Source organism: Macrotis lagotis, chromosome X (assembly GCF_037893015.1).
Source record: "Macrotis lagotis isolate mMagLag1 chromosome X, bilby.v1.9.chrom.fasta, whole genome shotgun sequence".
Taxonomy (NCBI): Eukaryota; Metazoa; Chordata; class Mammalia; order Peramelemorphia; family Peramelidae; genus Macrotis; species Macrotis lagotis.
Window position 1 is genome coordinate 449,289,321 of NC_133666.1, and position 18,460 is coordinate 449,307,780.

The 18,460-nt window shown below is 34.4% G+C and overlaps 1 protein-coding gene across 2 annotated transcripts in view; it reads right to left on the bottom strand.

The window, feature by feature from the left end:
- Positions 1-18,460, bottom strand: part of TAF4B (TATA-box binding protein associated factor 4b) — a 198,833-nt gene that overhangs the window by 75,207 nt on the left and 105,166 nt on the right. For both annotated transcript variants that reach the window (XM_074203027.1, XM_074203028.1), the window contains exons 11-13: positions 14,613-14,743; positions 10,858-10,983; positions 7,404-7,460 (exon numbers count right to left, since the gene is read on the bottom strand). In XM_074203027.1, coding sequence (XP_074059128.1) covers positions 7,404-7,460; positions 10,858-10,983; positions 14,613-14,743 — 314 coding nt within the window. The remainder of the gene's footprint in view (positions 1-7,403; positions 7,461-10,857; positions 10,984-14,612; positions 14,744-18,460) is intronic.

Consider the following 18,460-nt stretch of genomic DNA (forward strand, 5'->3'; position numbering starts at 1 on the left):
AAAAACAGCTAACATGGATAAAGAGGTCTGAGGAAAACTATGATCAACATACCATGAGGGACTAAGTTCAGTATTTGCTCCAATGTTCATAATGATTAATTTGCTTGACAACATCAAGTATAAGAAGTTTCATTCATTTGATAAGCTCTCTACAACAAAGCTCAACAAACTCCTCTATAAATCTGCAAACAGTTGAATTCCCATGACTGAAAAATTCTGTACCATCCAAGCTAGTGAGGGCCTTCTCTGAATTTAGCTAAGTAGTTGTCTAAAGAGAAATAACAACTTGGCTTCTTTCCAGGGTAGTAGGATCTATCAGGGTTTCCATCAGTTTTTTCAAGACCTTGAGGTCATATCCATACCAGAAAGACACTGGGAAAAGAATTTCATTTTCCATCACACTTTTAAGATTTTTATAAATACCTGAATGCATAATCACTTCAATTTAAGAAAGTTCTGGCATATCTGATTAAAAAAAAAAAACCACAATTTGAGAATCTCACTACTTACTATTAAGGGAAAGGTATCTATTTCAGTCAAGTTTTCAATTATTTAAAAATATTCCTGACTTGTTCCTAAAAAAGTACCATCTATATATAGGACAGAGTTTTGCCAAAGTTACAAAGGCCTAGGCTATAATGCTAACAGATCATCTTAAAAGCAAGGACACTAAATCAAAAGCACCCCCCCCAAAAAAAAATTCCATAAACTGAAAATCTGTAAGCAGAATCACTTTGAAACCTCTCCATGAATTAGGTCAAAATGGACTGAAATCAGCTCTTTTTAAAGGAATATAAAGGAAAAGGGATGGATAATTACAACTGCATTATACATTCTTCACTTGGTGTTGATTGGGGATTGTGCAAACCTGGAAGATTTACCCCCTCCTTACAATGAACCTAAACAAGTCTACATCAGGGACCAATAATAGTCATGTGGCATACCTTCATCAGAACCTACCAGTTGCCATAGAACAAATATTCTTTTTTTTTTAAAGGTTTTGCAAGGCAAATGGGGTTAAGTAGCTTGCCCAAGGCCACACAGCTAGGTAATTATTAAGTGTCTGAGACCAGATTTGAACCCAGGTACTCCTGACTACAGGGCCGGTGCTTTATCCACTGCACCACCTAACCACCCCCTAGAACAAATATTCTTAAGGAAATTGCTGAATAAAAAGTGACAGTAAATACAACTAAGTTCATGCACTGTTATTTCTGTGTTAAGGGAAGAACAATGTCAAACTATGTAGTGGATCTCAAAGGTAAGAGAGAGATCTGATCACAGTGTTTACCTTCAGGCTCCTGGCTATGAAAAATAAACAAGCACCCCATCAAAATATTAACTGTCTTCAATATTCTCATTGATTTAGTGTTTCTTTAGCTAAAAATCTCAAATTTATTGTAAATAAATTTTTCAATTTCAATTAAACTTTCTAAACTTACGTTGTACAGTTTTAAACTATAAAAGCCTATTGACTTATATATGATATATGACTATGATTGACTAAATCTTGAAATAAAAAAAGTTAATTGAAACAAACATCCTATCCCTATCTACTGCATTCTCAAGAAATCAACCTATACAAATAAAATGCAGGAATTGCCTTTGAACTCTCAAAAATTAATCATTAAACCACATTCTTTTTTAATCAAACAATTCAGGGTCATGATATTTCCACCAGAAAGTCAAGTAAATTCCCATGATAGAAGACCACTGAGCATGAAATTTGAGCTTTCTGAATTCTACAGACTAGACTTATAATGGTATAGTAAGTCATCAAGACTGTCCTTGCTCCTTCCTCAATACAAATGATATTTCCTTCATTCTATCTACACTGAGGTATATACCATAAGAGTAATGCACATTTCCCCCTTCCTTTTCCCTAAAACTGGGGTGATTTCATTCATTCCAAATATAGTTTATAGTTCAGATAGCACCAGTTTCCATCTCCTTCTCTTACAACAAATAAATATACACATATACACACTTTCCTTTTCCTTTCAATTCTTCTTGTCAAGAGTAATTTCAAACACAAATCTATGGGCTTGGCAAAGAAATGTCTCTTACTATTGAAGTTCTTTTTTATAACTACTAGCATTTTATGCTACTGATTCTTCTACTTTCTTACTTACTTACTGATTCTCACTCCTTTCCCTATAACAGAAATCAAAAGAATTATCTTCCCCAATTAGCTACACTAGGGAAAAATTTATAATTAGATTTAGGAATAATTTGAGCCTAGTATTGAAAGAAGTACTGAAGTCCAAATGAATTGTAGTATCTTTATCATGTAGTATTAACTCTTTTTTTTAGGTTGGTTTTTTTTTTTTGCAAGGCAACAGAGTTGAGTGGCTTGCCCAAGGCCACACAGCTAGGTAATTATTAAGTGTCTGAGGCCAGATTTGAACTCAGGGATTCCTGACTCCAGGGCTGGTGCTCTAGCCACCCCCCATGTAGTATTAACTCAACCAACCATAAGGTGTAGCCAAGTCAAGCCTCCATGATGTGCCAAGTCTCCAAAGAGACTAAAAGAAATCAATTTGCCTCTTCATTAATATTTAGAAATGGGTTATCAATTGCTTACTATCAGATGAACTGCAAAGGCTGAAATTTAGAATACCCTAGTTTTACTATTTTAAGTTCAATGAAAAAGTCTGTTTGGTAGTCAGCAATGGAGTTTCACTGATCTACATCAAGATGATAAATGCCCCAGGATCCCCACATGACCATATTTTTCTTTACTGCCTTCTTAGTGCTTCTGAAGAAAAAAAAAAAGAAAAAGAAAACCCCTCCCAACTTTCTTCTTTCAAAAGATCAGTGTTTTGAAACCTTTTCATCTCAGTTCTACTATAGACATATCCTTTTTATAGCCTGTGGTCTCAGGAATCTCTCCTCTCCATAGTGCATTAAATTTGAGTGCTAGAATTTAGTTTTTAATGAAAAATTTCATTTTGCCCTTTTCAGTGTTCCATGGCTTTAGGCCCCCTCAAAACTAGTGTAGAGTTTAAATGCAGACTGTTACAATTTAATAGCTGGCCTATTAAACTAACAATGTTTCATTGATTCTTATCTTTTCTAATATCTTAAAAATATATACTTTTCTTTTTCCTTTACTAAGTCACATCTCTTTGCCTGTTACTGACCTTATGATCCAACACTTTTATTTATTCTTTAATGTCCTTATATCACTGTATACCACATGTTGCTTAGTTGCTTACATTAGTTTACTTTTCATATAACATCTTTTCTATAGTTTATAATACCATCTCTTCCTCTTCCAAATGTTTCAGAGTAAATTTTCTTATTTCTTGCACTGCTTTAAAGTAATATGCATTCCAATGCATGATTTTTTTTTAATTTTTTTATTTTTTGCAAGGCAATGGTTAGGTTAAGTAGCTTTCCCAAGGCCACACAGCTAGGTAATTATTAAGTGTCTAAGGCTGGATTTGAACTCAGGTATTTCTGACTCCAGGGTCGGTGCTCTATCCACTGTGTCACCTAGCTGCCCCAATGCAAGATTTTTTTAAGGAAAAGGAAGTCAAAGGATCAGCAGGTGTACTTACTGCAATCTGATATACAATTTGCTTTTTCTTCATTCTTTACTCTGATACTTCATGGAAATGAGAATGTTGGGCATTGCTTAATAGAAATTAAATCAATTCATTGTCTCAGTATGTGCAAATGCATCAAAAACACATTTCCCACAGGAGGGAGAAAAAATTCAAAGGGAAATAGGGATTACACTCTAATAAATGATTAAGGAATTAGAATGTCTAAATTCTAAGGCCAGATGGCATGTACCCCAGAATTCTGGAAGATACAGCAAGAGGGGAAAATACTGAGTTAGATGTGCACTGTATATCCTAGATTAACATCACAGACATGTCTGCAGCTACAGTGAATGCTAATGTGCCTAACTCCTCTGAAAATAGGATGCAACAATTAGTAGATTTATTTAAAAGTTTGCATAAATAAGAGGTCCTGGGGTAGAGGGGAGGAGCACTCTTTTTTTTTTTTAGGGGAAATATCCAAAAAAAACTTCAAAAGTGTCATTTTTAGGGAATGGATTTTCAAATATGGCATAGGGTCAGATAAAGATGTGACACCTATTGTTTTTTAAATTTTTAGACTAGCCTGTGCAACTGAAAAAAAATAGTAACACCAATGAAGTCTGTAATATAACACTTGAACAGGAACACTTATAGACAATATAAGACTTATAGTCAGACTATCAGACTATAAGAATATTTTCAAATAAAAGGGCAACCTACAAGTTCAGTAAGAATAGTAAAATGGAACAAGGACAGTCTGGAGGCAATCCTAAAGGAAATCTTAAAAGAAAAAGAATATGCTGATAAAACAAATTTGTAGGCAGTCAAAGGGAAAGAAGAAAAGCAAATGTAGGACACCTTTACAAGGTTCTCAAAATTTAGTACAATTTGTCCCTAGAAGACACCTATCCCCCAAAAGGAGAATGAATGGCTTCAACAAATGCATTGAGAATGATCAAGCATTAAGGGACATGACAAAATTTTATGAGGAACCTTAGCCAAGTAGGAGAAATAAAGCAGATCATATAAGAAGTTAGTTGTTTTTCTAGGATAAAAATTTGTCATAAAAATAACATTTCACATGCAGTATGTAAAGAGAAAGCTCCTAGCAAACTTGTTGGGAATTTAAGAATTGCTACATGATCTCTTCAAATTTCTGCAAAGCTCTGAAACCCAGGTAGTGTAACTGCTTATTAGCCCCATTCCAACAATACATCATCCCAAACATCTACTTTCAAAAAATGAAAACACCTTTACCCTGAAAGACTCAATAAATGAACCCCATGTACCTCTTCAGATCAGGAGAGATCTTCTACTGAGTACATTCTGGTATTCAAAAAAGCTAGCAAAACTAGGCATCAACCTGGATTGTTTTGGGGTATGCACACATGTATTTGTTCTCATTCTCTCTCTCTCTCTCTCTCTCTCTCAACTGTGTGCCTTGTGCTTTTCCTTCTACCTAGTTTCTCTTCTGACTCTCTACTTGTTGAATTTCTTTCATTCTTTTCAAAGACTTAACTAAAATGCTACCTTTTTAGATCACTCCCCACTATAGTAAGCACTTTATTATGCCTCACAAAGTAGTCCTTTTTACATTTTTCTAATGTACTTAACATTTCTTGAACATTATTTCTACACAGTCAATGTAACATAAAGATCTTATTTATCTAAATTTTGAATCATCCCTCTGCTGAGCAGAGCCTACTTAATAAATGCTCGGCAGAACTGAATAATCACTTATTATAGTTTTTAGGAATTGTCTTACTCTTAAGACTCAGTCGTAAGATTTTTGGTTAGTTGTTATTCAATGCCAACAGAATCATGTTTGCTATATCAGTTTTTTTTTTTTATTCACAAGATTTAGAACTAGAAGGAATATAAGAGATCATCTAATTCAACCCTTCACAGGATGATCCTCACACCCAAATATTATAAGAGGCTTCCTCAACATCATACAAGTAATAAAACTAGAAGGGAAGGGGCCAGGATTCAAGCCCAAGTCCTCTAACTGCAAAACAAATGACTTTCTCCATGCTAATTTCTTTCTATGCTGCTTGGAAAGAGAAAAAGGAAATAAGTTACTATTCCCAAAATGAATAAAAATTTTTTTACACTATTTGTTCTTTTTTAAAAAAAGTTATCCAATCTCTTCTATTGTTTGGAAATATTTTTAATACATTATTTTCTTGGAACTCTCTTTTTTAAGCATTATTTTCTCAATGCCTGATGCATTAAAACCCAAAGGGAAACAATCTAAAAAGTCCAACTGCTTATGAGGGTGGCAGAAGGAACAGGAGACCTTTAAGGATAAGAAGCAATCAATCTGTCATTTTGTAGAAATGAAGACAAGAGGTCAAAAAGATGCAATCTTTAACTTAAATTTTAGAAATATAAAGCTAGAATTCATGGCTTCCATTGTGTGTTCAGGTTTCACAATCAGAATTTTTAGGTTAAATTTACATTCGAGAGAATAAGATCAATCTCATGATCCACTTCCTGAAAGGTTCCCTATTTGATCCCCATTCCTTCTAGTCCAATCCCTAAACTCCTTTACCACAAAATTCACTTATTTTCTCCTTCTACTTTAGTGAAAATCCACCACACATTTCATTGCAAGAGTATCTTACAGGATTTCCATTTGTTTTGCCTCAGCTCCTACATTAATCCAAACAATAAGGGCCTTTAAAACATTCATAAATAACCTGCTGCTGCTGCTGGCACCTAGGAGCCAAGTGCAGCAATGTTAAGCAACAACAAATTTCATAGTTCAAGAGGCACAGTTAAGGAAAAAGGTTGTTCAGAAAATCACTCTCATTTAGCACAAAGATCCTTAAAAATTGCATGAAATCAGTCAAGTAACTATAGAAACCAATTTCTTCAGCTCCATATCACACGTCTCACACCTCAATTGTCTTTATTATCGTCTGCTGTCAGATCCTTAATCAGAAATGTGAACAGGCTTGATGATTTATTCAGCAGGGAAAAGAATCTGTAGGTCAAGTGAAAAATTTCACACACACACCCCCCATACACACACACACACACACACATCTTCAACCTTAGGTACTTTCATTTCATTCTGTTCCCAGTAGCTCTGGGGGCAACTCCAGTGAGATCCAATATTAAGGCTCAATTAAAATAAGCTCCAATTAGTGGAGCTTTTTTCTCTGAGGCTAGAAAAGTCAGGAAATGGATATTGGGAAATGTAAAAAGTCAGCTACTGAGAGGAGGCTGCAGACATAAATGAACTTATTTGTTGATTTCTACAGTTGCTATGCAGAGGCCTCTGGGAGTAAAAGCTTAACCAGTCTAAGCTATAAACTAAAACCCCTGCAGCTAAACATGAACTGTGTGAAACAAGGGCTCCATTCCAGAACAGAAAACTGCTGGGCCCAGAAAATTAAAAGCCAGAGGCATTTTCCATTTAAAACTAAATCCCAGTACCGCCTCCCAGCCAAAGAATTATAAGCAGTATCAGATTTACAAAACGAACAATTACCCTGGAAAAATGTAGCCTATTGTACAGTCCCAGATGCTAAATCTCAAAAGTTTCCTTTTTTTTTTTTAATCCCACATTATATTCCTACCAAGTGCACTGCTATACTTTACAAAGAACCATTTCTAGACAGGCCTGAGCCTTGGAAATAAATTCTAAAAGGAAAGCTCATAATTCATTGACCTTATTTGAAGTACTGCCCTTGCCTGTGGCAGTTCCTGTCCTTCCCCAAGGCCTCTGCAAATGGTATGCCACAGCAAAATAAACCCTGACCTAATTGCTGGCAGGCGAGCACTGCTGCTGCCACCCTTCTCTCAAACACAAAGGCAGCAAGCATGGTGAGCTCCAAGTCTTACCTCTTTGGCTTTCTGCTTTAATTGCAGCTGCTCTGGATCTTCTTTATTAGAACGACTCTATCAAAGGAAAAGAAAATTGTAATAGAAATTATTAGCATCCAAACACCATGGCAGTTGTTAAATATTTAATAAATGACAATTTTCTCTTATGATTGAAAATCCTAGCTCCAGGGGCAAATGCCAGAATACAGGTTTGGTTTACCACCCCCCACATCCTCTTCCTCCACCCTTTCTCCCCTTGCTGGTCTGATGCTGCTGTTCTAGCCTGGAGGAGGCTTATGCTGAAAGTGATGCTAACACTGTCAGTCAGGTCCAGTTGAGGCATGACGTTGTTCATGTCAGGAGCAGACATCAAAAACAGATGGTGTGGAGAGAGGAAAAAGAATGAAGGTTTCAGACTCAAGTAATTCAACTAAACTGTGTTGATCTCTTAAGGAATCCCTTTAGGAACATGGTGCAGAGGGGTTCATAGGTGTTTCAGGTAGAGTGAAGAACAAAGCCAAACTTTCAACCAGACCTCAATCTCATAAAAAAAAAAAAATCTGCTTCTTTTAGACATGGGAAGAAAAGAAAAATGAATCTGAGACAGAAATTACTACACATCAGAACTTCCTTATTGGTTCTATAATAAATTAGGGTCAAAATCATCCTCATCTATTCAACAAATATTTTGTTAAACATCTAAATTTCAAGGCAAGAGGAAGCATGACCTAATGGCCAGAGAACTGGCCTGGAAGGCAGGAAGTTCCAGAATTCAAGTCTTTGCTCTGAATCATAGTAGAGGTACAATTCTGGATAACCACTTATCTCTCTATATCCTAGGCTAGTCACCTGTACCCATACAACCATAGGCCCAGTCCCCAAATGCTCATTCCCATGCTGCAAAGCACTATATGCTAAACATTTCAAGAGAAATCAAAAGGAAGAGTTGACTGCCATGCTCCTATAGCTTAGGAAAGGGAATATGACAAGAACCCATACAGACCTTAAGAACTCCAAACTATTAGATTCTTGAAGCAAAAACTGCTGTGTGTAAGTGCTCATGTGTGCATGTGTGCACTGTGCAACATCTTGAATTTAGATTGTGTTCTTTAAAGAATGATGTTAATAATCAATATGGATCTATGTTTAGTCTGGTTATAAATGCAGAGTTTAATATACATATAAGACCTGTTTGTGGTGGCAAAGAATTGGAAATTAAGTAAAAGTCCTTCAATTGGAGAATGGCTTAGCAAACTGTGGTCTATGTATGTCATGGAACACTTTTGTTCTATTAGAAACCAGGAGGGATGGGGATTCAGGGAATCCTGGAGGAATTTGCATGAACTGATGATGAGTGAGATGAGCAGAACCAGAAAAACACTATGCACCCTAACAGTAACAGGGTGGCAATGATCAACCTTGATGGACTCACTCATTCCAACAGTGCAACAATCAAGGACAATTTGGGGCTCTCTGCAATGGAGAATACCATCTGTATCCAGAGAAAGAACTGTGGAGTTTGGACCAAGACCAAGGACTATTATCTTTAATTTAGGGAAAAAAACCCCAATATCTCATTGTCTGATCTTACTATCTCTTATACTTTATGTTTCTTCCTTAAAGATATGATTTCTCTCTCATCACAATCAATTTGGATCAATATATACCATGGAAACAATGTAAAGATTGGCAAATTGCCGTCTGTGGGGGGTGGGGAGAGGGAAGTAAAATCAGAGTAAAAATTGTAAAACTCAAAATAAATAAAATTTTTAAGAGGAAAAAAATAAACACAGAGTTTATGTTAGATTGCTTTCTGTCAGGTGAAGGAGGGAGAAAAATGTAAAACTAAACACCTTTGTAAAAATGATTAGCAAAACTACTGTTACATGTAGTTGGAAAAACAAATAAATGAAGTATTTTTAAAATGGTTTTAAATGCCTTAGAGTTAATAAATCTTAATAGGGGTTTTTTTTCAGAGGCAAATATTGCTATCTCCAGACTAACCATAACGAACTGAAGTGACTTGCTCAGTCACAAAACAATCAGTTAGCAGAGAATTATTTAACATTAAGTCAAGAATTCTCAAATTAATCCTATATATCAACACCCCCTTCTAAACTGCCATTTCTCAATACTGGCCCCATCCCAAAAGTAAAATCTCCCTAAAGAAAGTGGTATGGTAGGAGAGAGTGTTTTTATTTTTAGGATTTCTATATTGTTAGGAATGAGAAAGAAATTGTTACACCTATTATCACAGGATTATAATTTTAGAAATAGAAGGGACTGTAATGATCTTTTGCTAGTAACACCCCGTCCTTTCTTAGTCTAAAAGAATTGAGGTCAACAAGAAAGGATCAGTAGGATAGCAAATGCTAATAATAGCAACAACTGAATTGAGGGATAAGAGAAATTAAATGTAAAATAAGCTAACAGTTGTAACAAGGAGACTATACCATGAAACTAATCAGTGCATTATTCAAAGTTATTAGGAACTTGGAAGCTACTATCCCTGCAGACTATGCCAGTGAAACAGAGAAGTGCTCCTCAAATCAACAATTCAAGAAAGGACTAAATAGGTTAGGTTATAATAGAAGACTGTAGAGTTTCTACCAACATACAAGTTTGTGAAATTGAACAAGATCTTAAACAAATATTTCAACTGTGGATGCAGCCAAAGAAGGATTAGGAAATGCCACTGAAAAGTTACAAAGTCAAGAAATATATTTTGGAAAAGCTCAGCCTTTTAAGGTTTGCTGCCATAATTTAGAGTTATGAAATCTCTAAATAAATAGTTGATAGAGACACTTGGGTTATCAAGAGACTATCAATGACTATAGACTTGCTTTCATCAGATTCAGAACTTGAAGGAATTTTATAGAGTTTGCTTTCACTTTATAGGTGGGGAAGTTGAGACCCTAAACAAATTAAATGACATGGCTAGCCCAAGGTTTCACCTGGCATAAGAAATCCAATATACTATTAAAATCATTGCCTCATAGAACATTAATACACCTTCAGAACTTAATCTATTCTATTTTTTTACCATCTATTTTTGCTTCCTCAGTCCCCATTTTTCTCCTCTTTTTTCCAATATCGCTCCCTGTACTTCAAAAACTCCCTTCTCTCACATTCAACTTATTACATTAATAAATCAATTTTTAAAACCCTGTAAGACTTTCCCTACTATTCTTGACCAGACAGAGTTGATCTCAAAAATCAAAATTTCACTAAAAGATTTTATGAAGTAAAATAGGTATATTTGTGTCTAACATAATTAATAATTATATTAATTAATTGCAAATATAAATTATGTTTACAATACTTATATAATACATATAAATATGACTTATTTGTAGTATTTATGAAATACACTTTTACATTATATTATATAATAAATATAAATTATAAATAATAATAATAATAATAATCTCATCTCAAGTTACATTTACTGCTAAGGTAAATAGGCCCCCACCTTTGCTGCTCTGAGCAACATCTCTCTTTCTTCTTCATCCTTCCGCTGTTTTTCAATGTGATCCAGCTTCTCAAGAAATCTAAGTTGTGACCTGGTATCACTAGACATGACATAATTTTCACTCTCCTGGAAAGAAAAAGAATGATTACAGAACTTTGAGTCTATAGTTTTTTGAAATACAAAAGTCCATGATTTTAATACTAATACACTGGAAGAAATATATGTGAGAAAGAATATTTACATATTAGAGTCTACTTCAAAAATTTACCCATCTGCCACCTTCTACCACAAAGGTATTTTATACCCTCCTTAGAAATGGAGGTAATTAAGTGGTTATTTTTCCCCAAAGTTTAGATATAATTAGTTATTCCTTTGTTTATATCTCAGAATATCGAAACAGAAAGTGTCATCTAAATAATAAGCACTCATAAGGTTATAAGGAATTATCCATCCCATAGTTTACAATATGATCAAACCAAGTTTAATTATGTAGAAAGAACAGAAATAGAAAAGAGAATAGCAACATTAAAAAGACAGGGAATAGTCACTTCCCCTAGAATGGTCTCATATATAAACTTTTGTTGAAATTGTTCTTTGTAACTTAAAAAATATTAAAATTACTACACTGGGCCAAAACTTAGTGTAGTGTGCATATAACTGATATATAGGCAGTGTTCCATTGACTCAAATACACCAAGATAAATGGTAAGGTCTCTTGATTTGGTATTTTCTACTATCTTTCTTGAATAGCACCACTATTTTACATGTCCCTCTGCATTTTAAAGAATGCTAGATATTTAAAAGAGAAAAATCATTGTCATCTATCTTTTTAAAAAAAATTCTCCCTCTTAATATTGACTCACTTAATGATTGTTACAGTAAATTTTAAAAAGAAACAATGTTTCTTAAAACATTTAATTCACAGCAAAATTTTTTTAACCTCACTAAAGTAAAAAAAATACCTTCTGTCCCCATCTCCATCTTTCTTTCATTCTTATAAGGGTTTCAACTAACCAGAGTGGAGTGCAGAAAGGAGAGAATTTCCTATGTCCAGAATTCTACTTTTAAAATTAAATTTTTATTGTTTGTGCTTAACCAGATCAAAAGAATTTTACATACTTTAAGGGGAAAAGATGCAACAGTACTATTTTGCTTAAGAGTCTAATACAAAAAGTATTCTCATATGCTTTATAGAGTTAAATAATACATGTTAGAAGTATGGAATAAATTACAGGCCAACCATAGAAGTATATAAACAAAATCACCAGTGGTTTCTTAAATACCTCATCTTTACCCATTTTCATTTTCAGACACTCTGGAGATAGTTTACTGACAGGATTTAATTTAAAAATGGAACACAACATACTAAATGAAAGTGGGGCACAAATCAGAGCTTGGCCCAATCTCATTGCCATGCTGAGATCTCTCCTACTCAAATACAGCTGCCCCTGGCATAACCCATCTTTCTTTACTTTTCCAGATGTTGCTCCACAGATGAGCTCCTTCCTCTCTTCCTATTGAGTGCCTAACTTTATTTAAATAGTAACACTGACCTCACCACCTTCCTTCCTGTCTATCAAGCTGGTAGACCCAGCTGAATTCTTTATATACAAACAGACAAAAAGGCATGCTTTACAGAATTTTAGGATCACTGTATATTAAGCACTTTTCAAAAATAAAAACAGACAAAATATTTGTCAATGCAAAAAATTATATCATATCCAGCGAAGGAAATATGGCAATCTTTTGACAATATAAAAAAAAGGAACCATCTCTGCAGCAAGTAGTTTGCAGAGGTTATAAGGCACATCTCTTCAAGGAGAAAACACCTGGCAGAGACATCAATAGCAAGCTTTGTACTTTGTACCCTCAAATGTGCTCGATGCCTCTTTACAGAGCTCCATATACATGGTAAGCACTGCAAGAAAAGCCTATGTTAAGTATAGAACTAAAGAGCACAACCCAAGTGAAATAGCAGCAGAAAATAGAAATGTCCGCAGCAGTAGTAAATGACAGATTTGTCCCTTTCAAAGTGTGGCAAATACCTATTGAACTGCAGAACAGACAGTGAAAAATGATGATTCAGATGAGACTGATGTACAAAAAAAGAAGCTAAAATATATATTCCATGAATAAAGATAGTGGCCATCAAAAAATTCAAAATTGAAGTCAAACATGGCTAAATTAAGGCAAAGGACAATGTGGTAGCTGCCTTTCTCTCTGAATAATTCTTTATCAAAGGGAAACAAGGAGCAGCAATATGAAACAGAAAGGTGAGAATACCAAAAATCTTTTTTCTAATGAGATATTAAGATAAGATATAAGCTACCCACCTAGTCAGGGGGCAAGAAAAGCCCTAGAACAGATGATATTGGCGCATAAAAGAAATTCCTGCCTAAAAACTACAAGCAATAACACACTCACACTCACACTGAATATGACTTTCTAAAACAACAAATTCCAAAATTTCCTCATCTAGTATTGACTATATCAAAACTTGTACAAGAATAATCCAATGAAAATATGGTTACAATGATGCATGCATATTTAAGACAACAGTAGAGGTGCTTAAAAAAAAAGAATTAGAAGAATGTTGCTCAAAAATGTAAACAGTAACAAAGCTTTGTAGATTGAAACTCATTTTTAACCAAAGGAAAAAAACTCAAGTTAATAGAAACTATAAGAATGCTTTAAGATAGACTATTATTAATTGTTTTACATGCAAAGTCTTCAGTTCAGTCTAAAACTAAGAGAATAACAGGAAGAATATACAAAGTCTCATTCACTGGGGTTCTAGAAACAGTGGTCTTTAACTCCTCAGGTTTTGTTTTTCCAGTCTTTTCTACTGCTGAGTTAATATGGCTGCAGCTCAGCTCAGCAAATTTTCACTAAAAGAATTACCAAGTTATGTGAGGACTCCAGCAACAACAATCCAAGCCTTTCAAAGGTCCAAGAGAAGTAGAAAAAGTAGGGCAATGGCTTCAGGGGACTCACCGGTGATGTGGCAGATGTTCCCCTGGATTCCTCTTAAACCTATGGCTAGGACACCATGGTGGTGACCATACAACAAAATTCAAATGTTAAGATTTTTCATCCCAGGCTTTTCATATCCACATGCAATCTTACTCCTAATGCAGTGCTTGGTATTCTATCACGTAGGAAAAGAGATAGGCTATTCTGAATTTCTCACCACCCAATCACTTCATCTTCTCCAAACTAACAACTGTCTCTAGTGCCTTTATCTTGAAAATGGCTAGTGAGTGTGAGCACATCACCAGGGACACTAACGTATTTGGTTCTGTGATCTTCACAAATGCAGGCAGTCATGTCCACCAGGGACATCAGCTTTCACTCAATGGGTTCCTATGCCTTTTATTAAGAAGGGAAATGAATGATAATACAAGGTGATAACTATTTTTACAAATATATATTTAATTTATTTCCCTTCCAACACAAACTTAGTGAAGTGAAACCTGAAGTCGAAAGTTTCAGTATATATGCCATCACAAACTTTTGTATAATTACTTAAATTTTATTTTTTCACATATATATATATATATATCCATATATATATATATATCCATCCATTGTCTGATTTATGATATGAATGATTTTACAAAAAAACTACAGAATAATTTAACTTGGCTAGTTTCCTTGTAAGTATATTTAAAATATGAGGATACACAATAAATGGACCTTTTAAGATGGAAATGAAGAAAAAAAGTACTCAGAACTTCCTTAATGATTCCCTTTACCTTGCAGGTTGTCATTCGATGTTGAGCAATTATAGTCAGTTTTTCTATAAGGCCTCGTAATCGCTCCTGTGTAGCATGGGAGATCAAGTTCACAACATCAGAGTTAAGTTCCATAATGTCATGCCTTTTACCTGTGGAAGCAGAGAAAATCCATTACATGTTTTAGCAGTAGCTGATAATTGAAATAATTAGCACAGCAGGTATTCTGTTCCCCCTGGAAGTCATACCCATTATGAATAAAGGTTTGGAGATTATGATTTTCCTGGTAAAGTCACAACTTCAAAGATCTTAGACATTACATTAATAAAACTTAGCCTGAAGCTTCAGAAAATATAGACATTGTTTCACTTAGGCCCTAGAATCATTCCCCATGCAAGGTCATTTATAGGACAAAGTTAATAAGAACACAAATCAAGTCTAGTGTTCAAGGGGGAGAACAATAACTGCAGAAATTAGTGACAAATTCTGTTAATTTTAGCAATTTTTAAAGAGAAAATTACTGTGTGCCCTGCTTAACACAGTAGTTGTTTGCAATTTATGCCATTTATTTCAACAAATTTGCAATATAACTATTCTCTCTACATGCTTATAAACCCTATACATTTCTTGTTCATGCTTAACTTTACTCTGTCTATGAGCCATTGATTCCAGAAAGTAAAAAGCAACCTGGTAGACGATTTATGAATAGTCACGTTCCAAAATACTATCTCATATTTTGTCCATTTCAAAAATTCTTATTAGAATATAGAAAAAAATAGTTTAATGAAAACAACATGGATTACATATAGAAAGGCAAAATATTACTACAATGCTTTCTCCTTAATGGCTGAGGAGTATTTCTGAAGCATGTATCCAACCACCTCCATGACAAACCTAAATCTATTAATGTATATACAACAGCAGCCACTGTGAAAATTGTACTGTGGTGAAAATTGTTTTGGACGTGGCTAGTATGGGAATTTATTTTGCTTGAGTATGAGCGATTTGTTTTTCTGGGGAGAAAAAACATAGTGGTTAAGTGGGAAAAAAATTAAAAATCTAAGTATGTATTGTGGTCACGCACATACAAGACTATGAGACAAATCTTTATGTTCGCACCAAAGAACACAACACATTCAACTCTCTTCAACCTTTTTTTTCAGCTGGTAAGATATCATTTAACTCAAGGTACTGTGCTAGGTACTTGAGATCCAAAACCCAAATAGCTCCTGCCTCAAAGAGTTTACTTCTAAAGGGTTAAGCACAAGCAGTTTGAGACTCAGTCTACACATTCTGCTTGGCTTTCTCAAAGAACCTTTACTAAAACACAACATACTTAGTTAACTTCCTCTCAATCTGAGAACCTATAAACCAGACAGGATGACAAGATTAGAGAAAAGGTAGATCTGATAAGTCTAATTTCCTTTGAAGGAATCTCAAAGTGATAGTTCCTTTCCAAGATGAACCAGGATGAGAAAGCTAGAAAGTTTCTCACTGCCTCTTCAATAAGACTTCAACTTATATGGTTGAAGTCAAAAGACTAATTGATTTAAGAATGAGAACTGGAAGGGGCCTGGAAAGGTAAGTATTCTAATTCTTTCTCATTTTACAAATGAGGAAACTGAGGCTCCAGAGCCGATGAACTTGTATTGGGTCATGTGGGTGATGTCAGAGCTGGGATTTAAAATCTATCACTTTTTAGGGGGTAGCTAGGTGGCACAGTGGATAGAGCACCAGCTCTGGGGTCAGTAGTACCTGAGTTCAAATCCGGCCTCAGACACTTAATAATTACCTAGCTGTGTGACCTTGGGCAAGCCACTTAACCCCACTGCCTTGCAAAATCCTAAAAAATAAAATAAAATCTATCACTTTTTTCTACTAAAAAAATAGAACTTGGGGGCAGCAAGGTGGCACAGTGAATAGAGCACTTGCCCTGGAGTCAGGGGTACCCAAGTTCAAATCTGGCCTCAGACACTTAATAATTGCCTAGCTGTTTGACTGGGCAAGTCACTTAACCCCACTGACTTAAAAAAAAATGCTTTTAATTTTTTAAAAAAGCAGAACTCATCCCAATGTTTTACTATCTTTCTGTGGCATACAATGAACTCATAACCACAAAGGGACACAAAAGTAGAAAATATATGTCCAAGTCAAAAGTATGAATTTGGGACTAGTCAATCTGGAAGCTAAGATAACCAAAAAAAAGGGAAACAATTTTAAAATAAATAATAGGAATCAAATGATACATTTAAATGTTAAACATTAAAAATCCACATTTATAGCAACATAATTGTTTTTTGATAGCATCTATACCTTAAAGAAACATCAGACAAAGAGATAGCATGCCATAGTGAAAAGAGTCCTGGATTTGTAAAGTAAAAGAATAGTAAAAAACTATTCTCAAAAAAAAACAACTAAAAAAAACTATTCTCAGGATTGTATTAAGGATCAAATCAGGGTATATAAAGTTCATTGCAAACTTTACAGCATTATACATATTATTAAATGAGATATTTGTAAAGTGCTATGTAAATCTCAAAGCACAATATAAATGCTAACTATTATTATTTTATATGTATATGTCTATACAAATAAGAGTTCTCAAAAAATGATTCAGATATCCAAGTTTGGTTTATAGTGTTTTCTGGGAATCCATAGAGTCAAAACTATTTTCATGATAATATTAACACTTTGTCTGTTAAAATACCCTTCCTTTTTCAATCTACATATCTGTGTCATATTTTTCCACAAAAAATCATAAGAGAAAGAATACAGAAGTAGATGAGAATTCAAATGTCTTTTATAATATAAAAATATCAATTATAATTTCTAATATGGAAAATATGGTTAGACACAACCTATGTAAACACTCTATTTTTTTTAAGAGTGCAAAGGGGTGGGGTGGCTAGGTGGCCAGTGGATAGAGCACCGGCCCTAGAGTCAGGAGTACCTGAGTTCAGCCTTAGACACTTAATATATTACCTAGCTGTGTGGCCTTGGGCAAATCACTTAACACCATAGCCCTGCCAAAAAAAAAAAAAAAAAGGGAGCGCAAAGGGGTTCTTGAATATAGAAAATGTGAAAATGCCTTATATAGAGGCCAAATGATCTGGGTTTCAATCCCCACCTGTTTTTCACCCATGTGAGCTTAGGAAAGTTATTACCCTTGGGTGATTCTATTATGTAAGGACTATTCTAATTATAAATCTGTAAATGATCCCTTGAAATTGGCAGGGATACAAATTCTAAATAAATAACAATCATTTATTAAAAATTTCAGCTTAAATTTATATAAAGTACAAAATTTTGTAAAATGTATCCCCCCTACCTTCTCTATGCCACAACACACTGAAAATGCTTATAGAAAAGTTTCCACTTTTATACAGTTATAAAGTTATATAAACAGGGCAGCTAGGTGGCACAGTGGATAGAGTACTGGTTCTGGAGTCAGGAGGACCTTAGTTCAAATCAGGTCTCAGATACTTAATTACCTAGCTGTGTGACCTTGGGCAAATCACCTAACCCCATAGCCTTGTAAAAAACAAAACAAAAACAAAACCCAAAATTCACATAAACTATAGATCACCAAGCAGCTGAAGAAGAAAAGACAAGGTGATGCATTTGAAATCACAAAACCAAATACAGTCAATCATTTAAAATGCCATATAATGGTATTGAAAATACCATTTATACAAATATAATTATGATAAAATTTAAAAAATGATATAAAGGCAAATTTTAAATAATGTTTGAGCTTCATGTAGTTAATTATCTGTATATACTAATTTACTAATATAGAACATTATCTTTTATATTCTAATACCATTCAAAGGGACTAAAGTTGTTTTTCAACCTAATTCTTATAACAA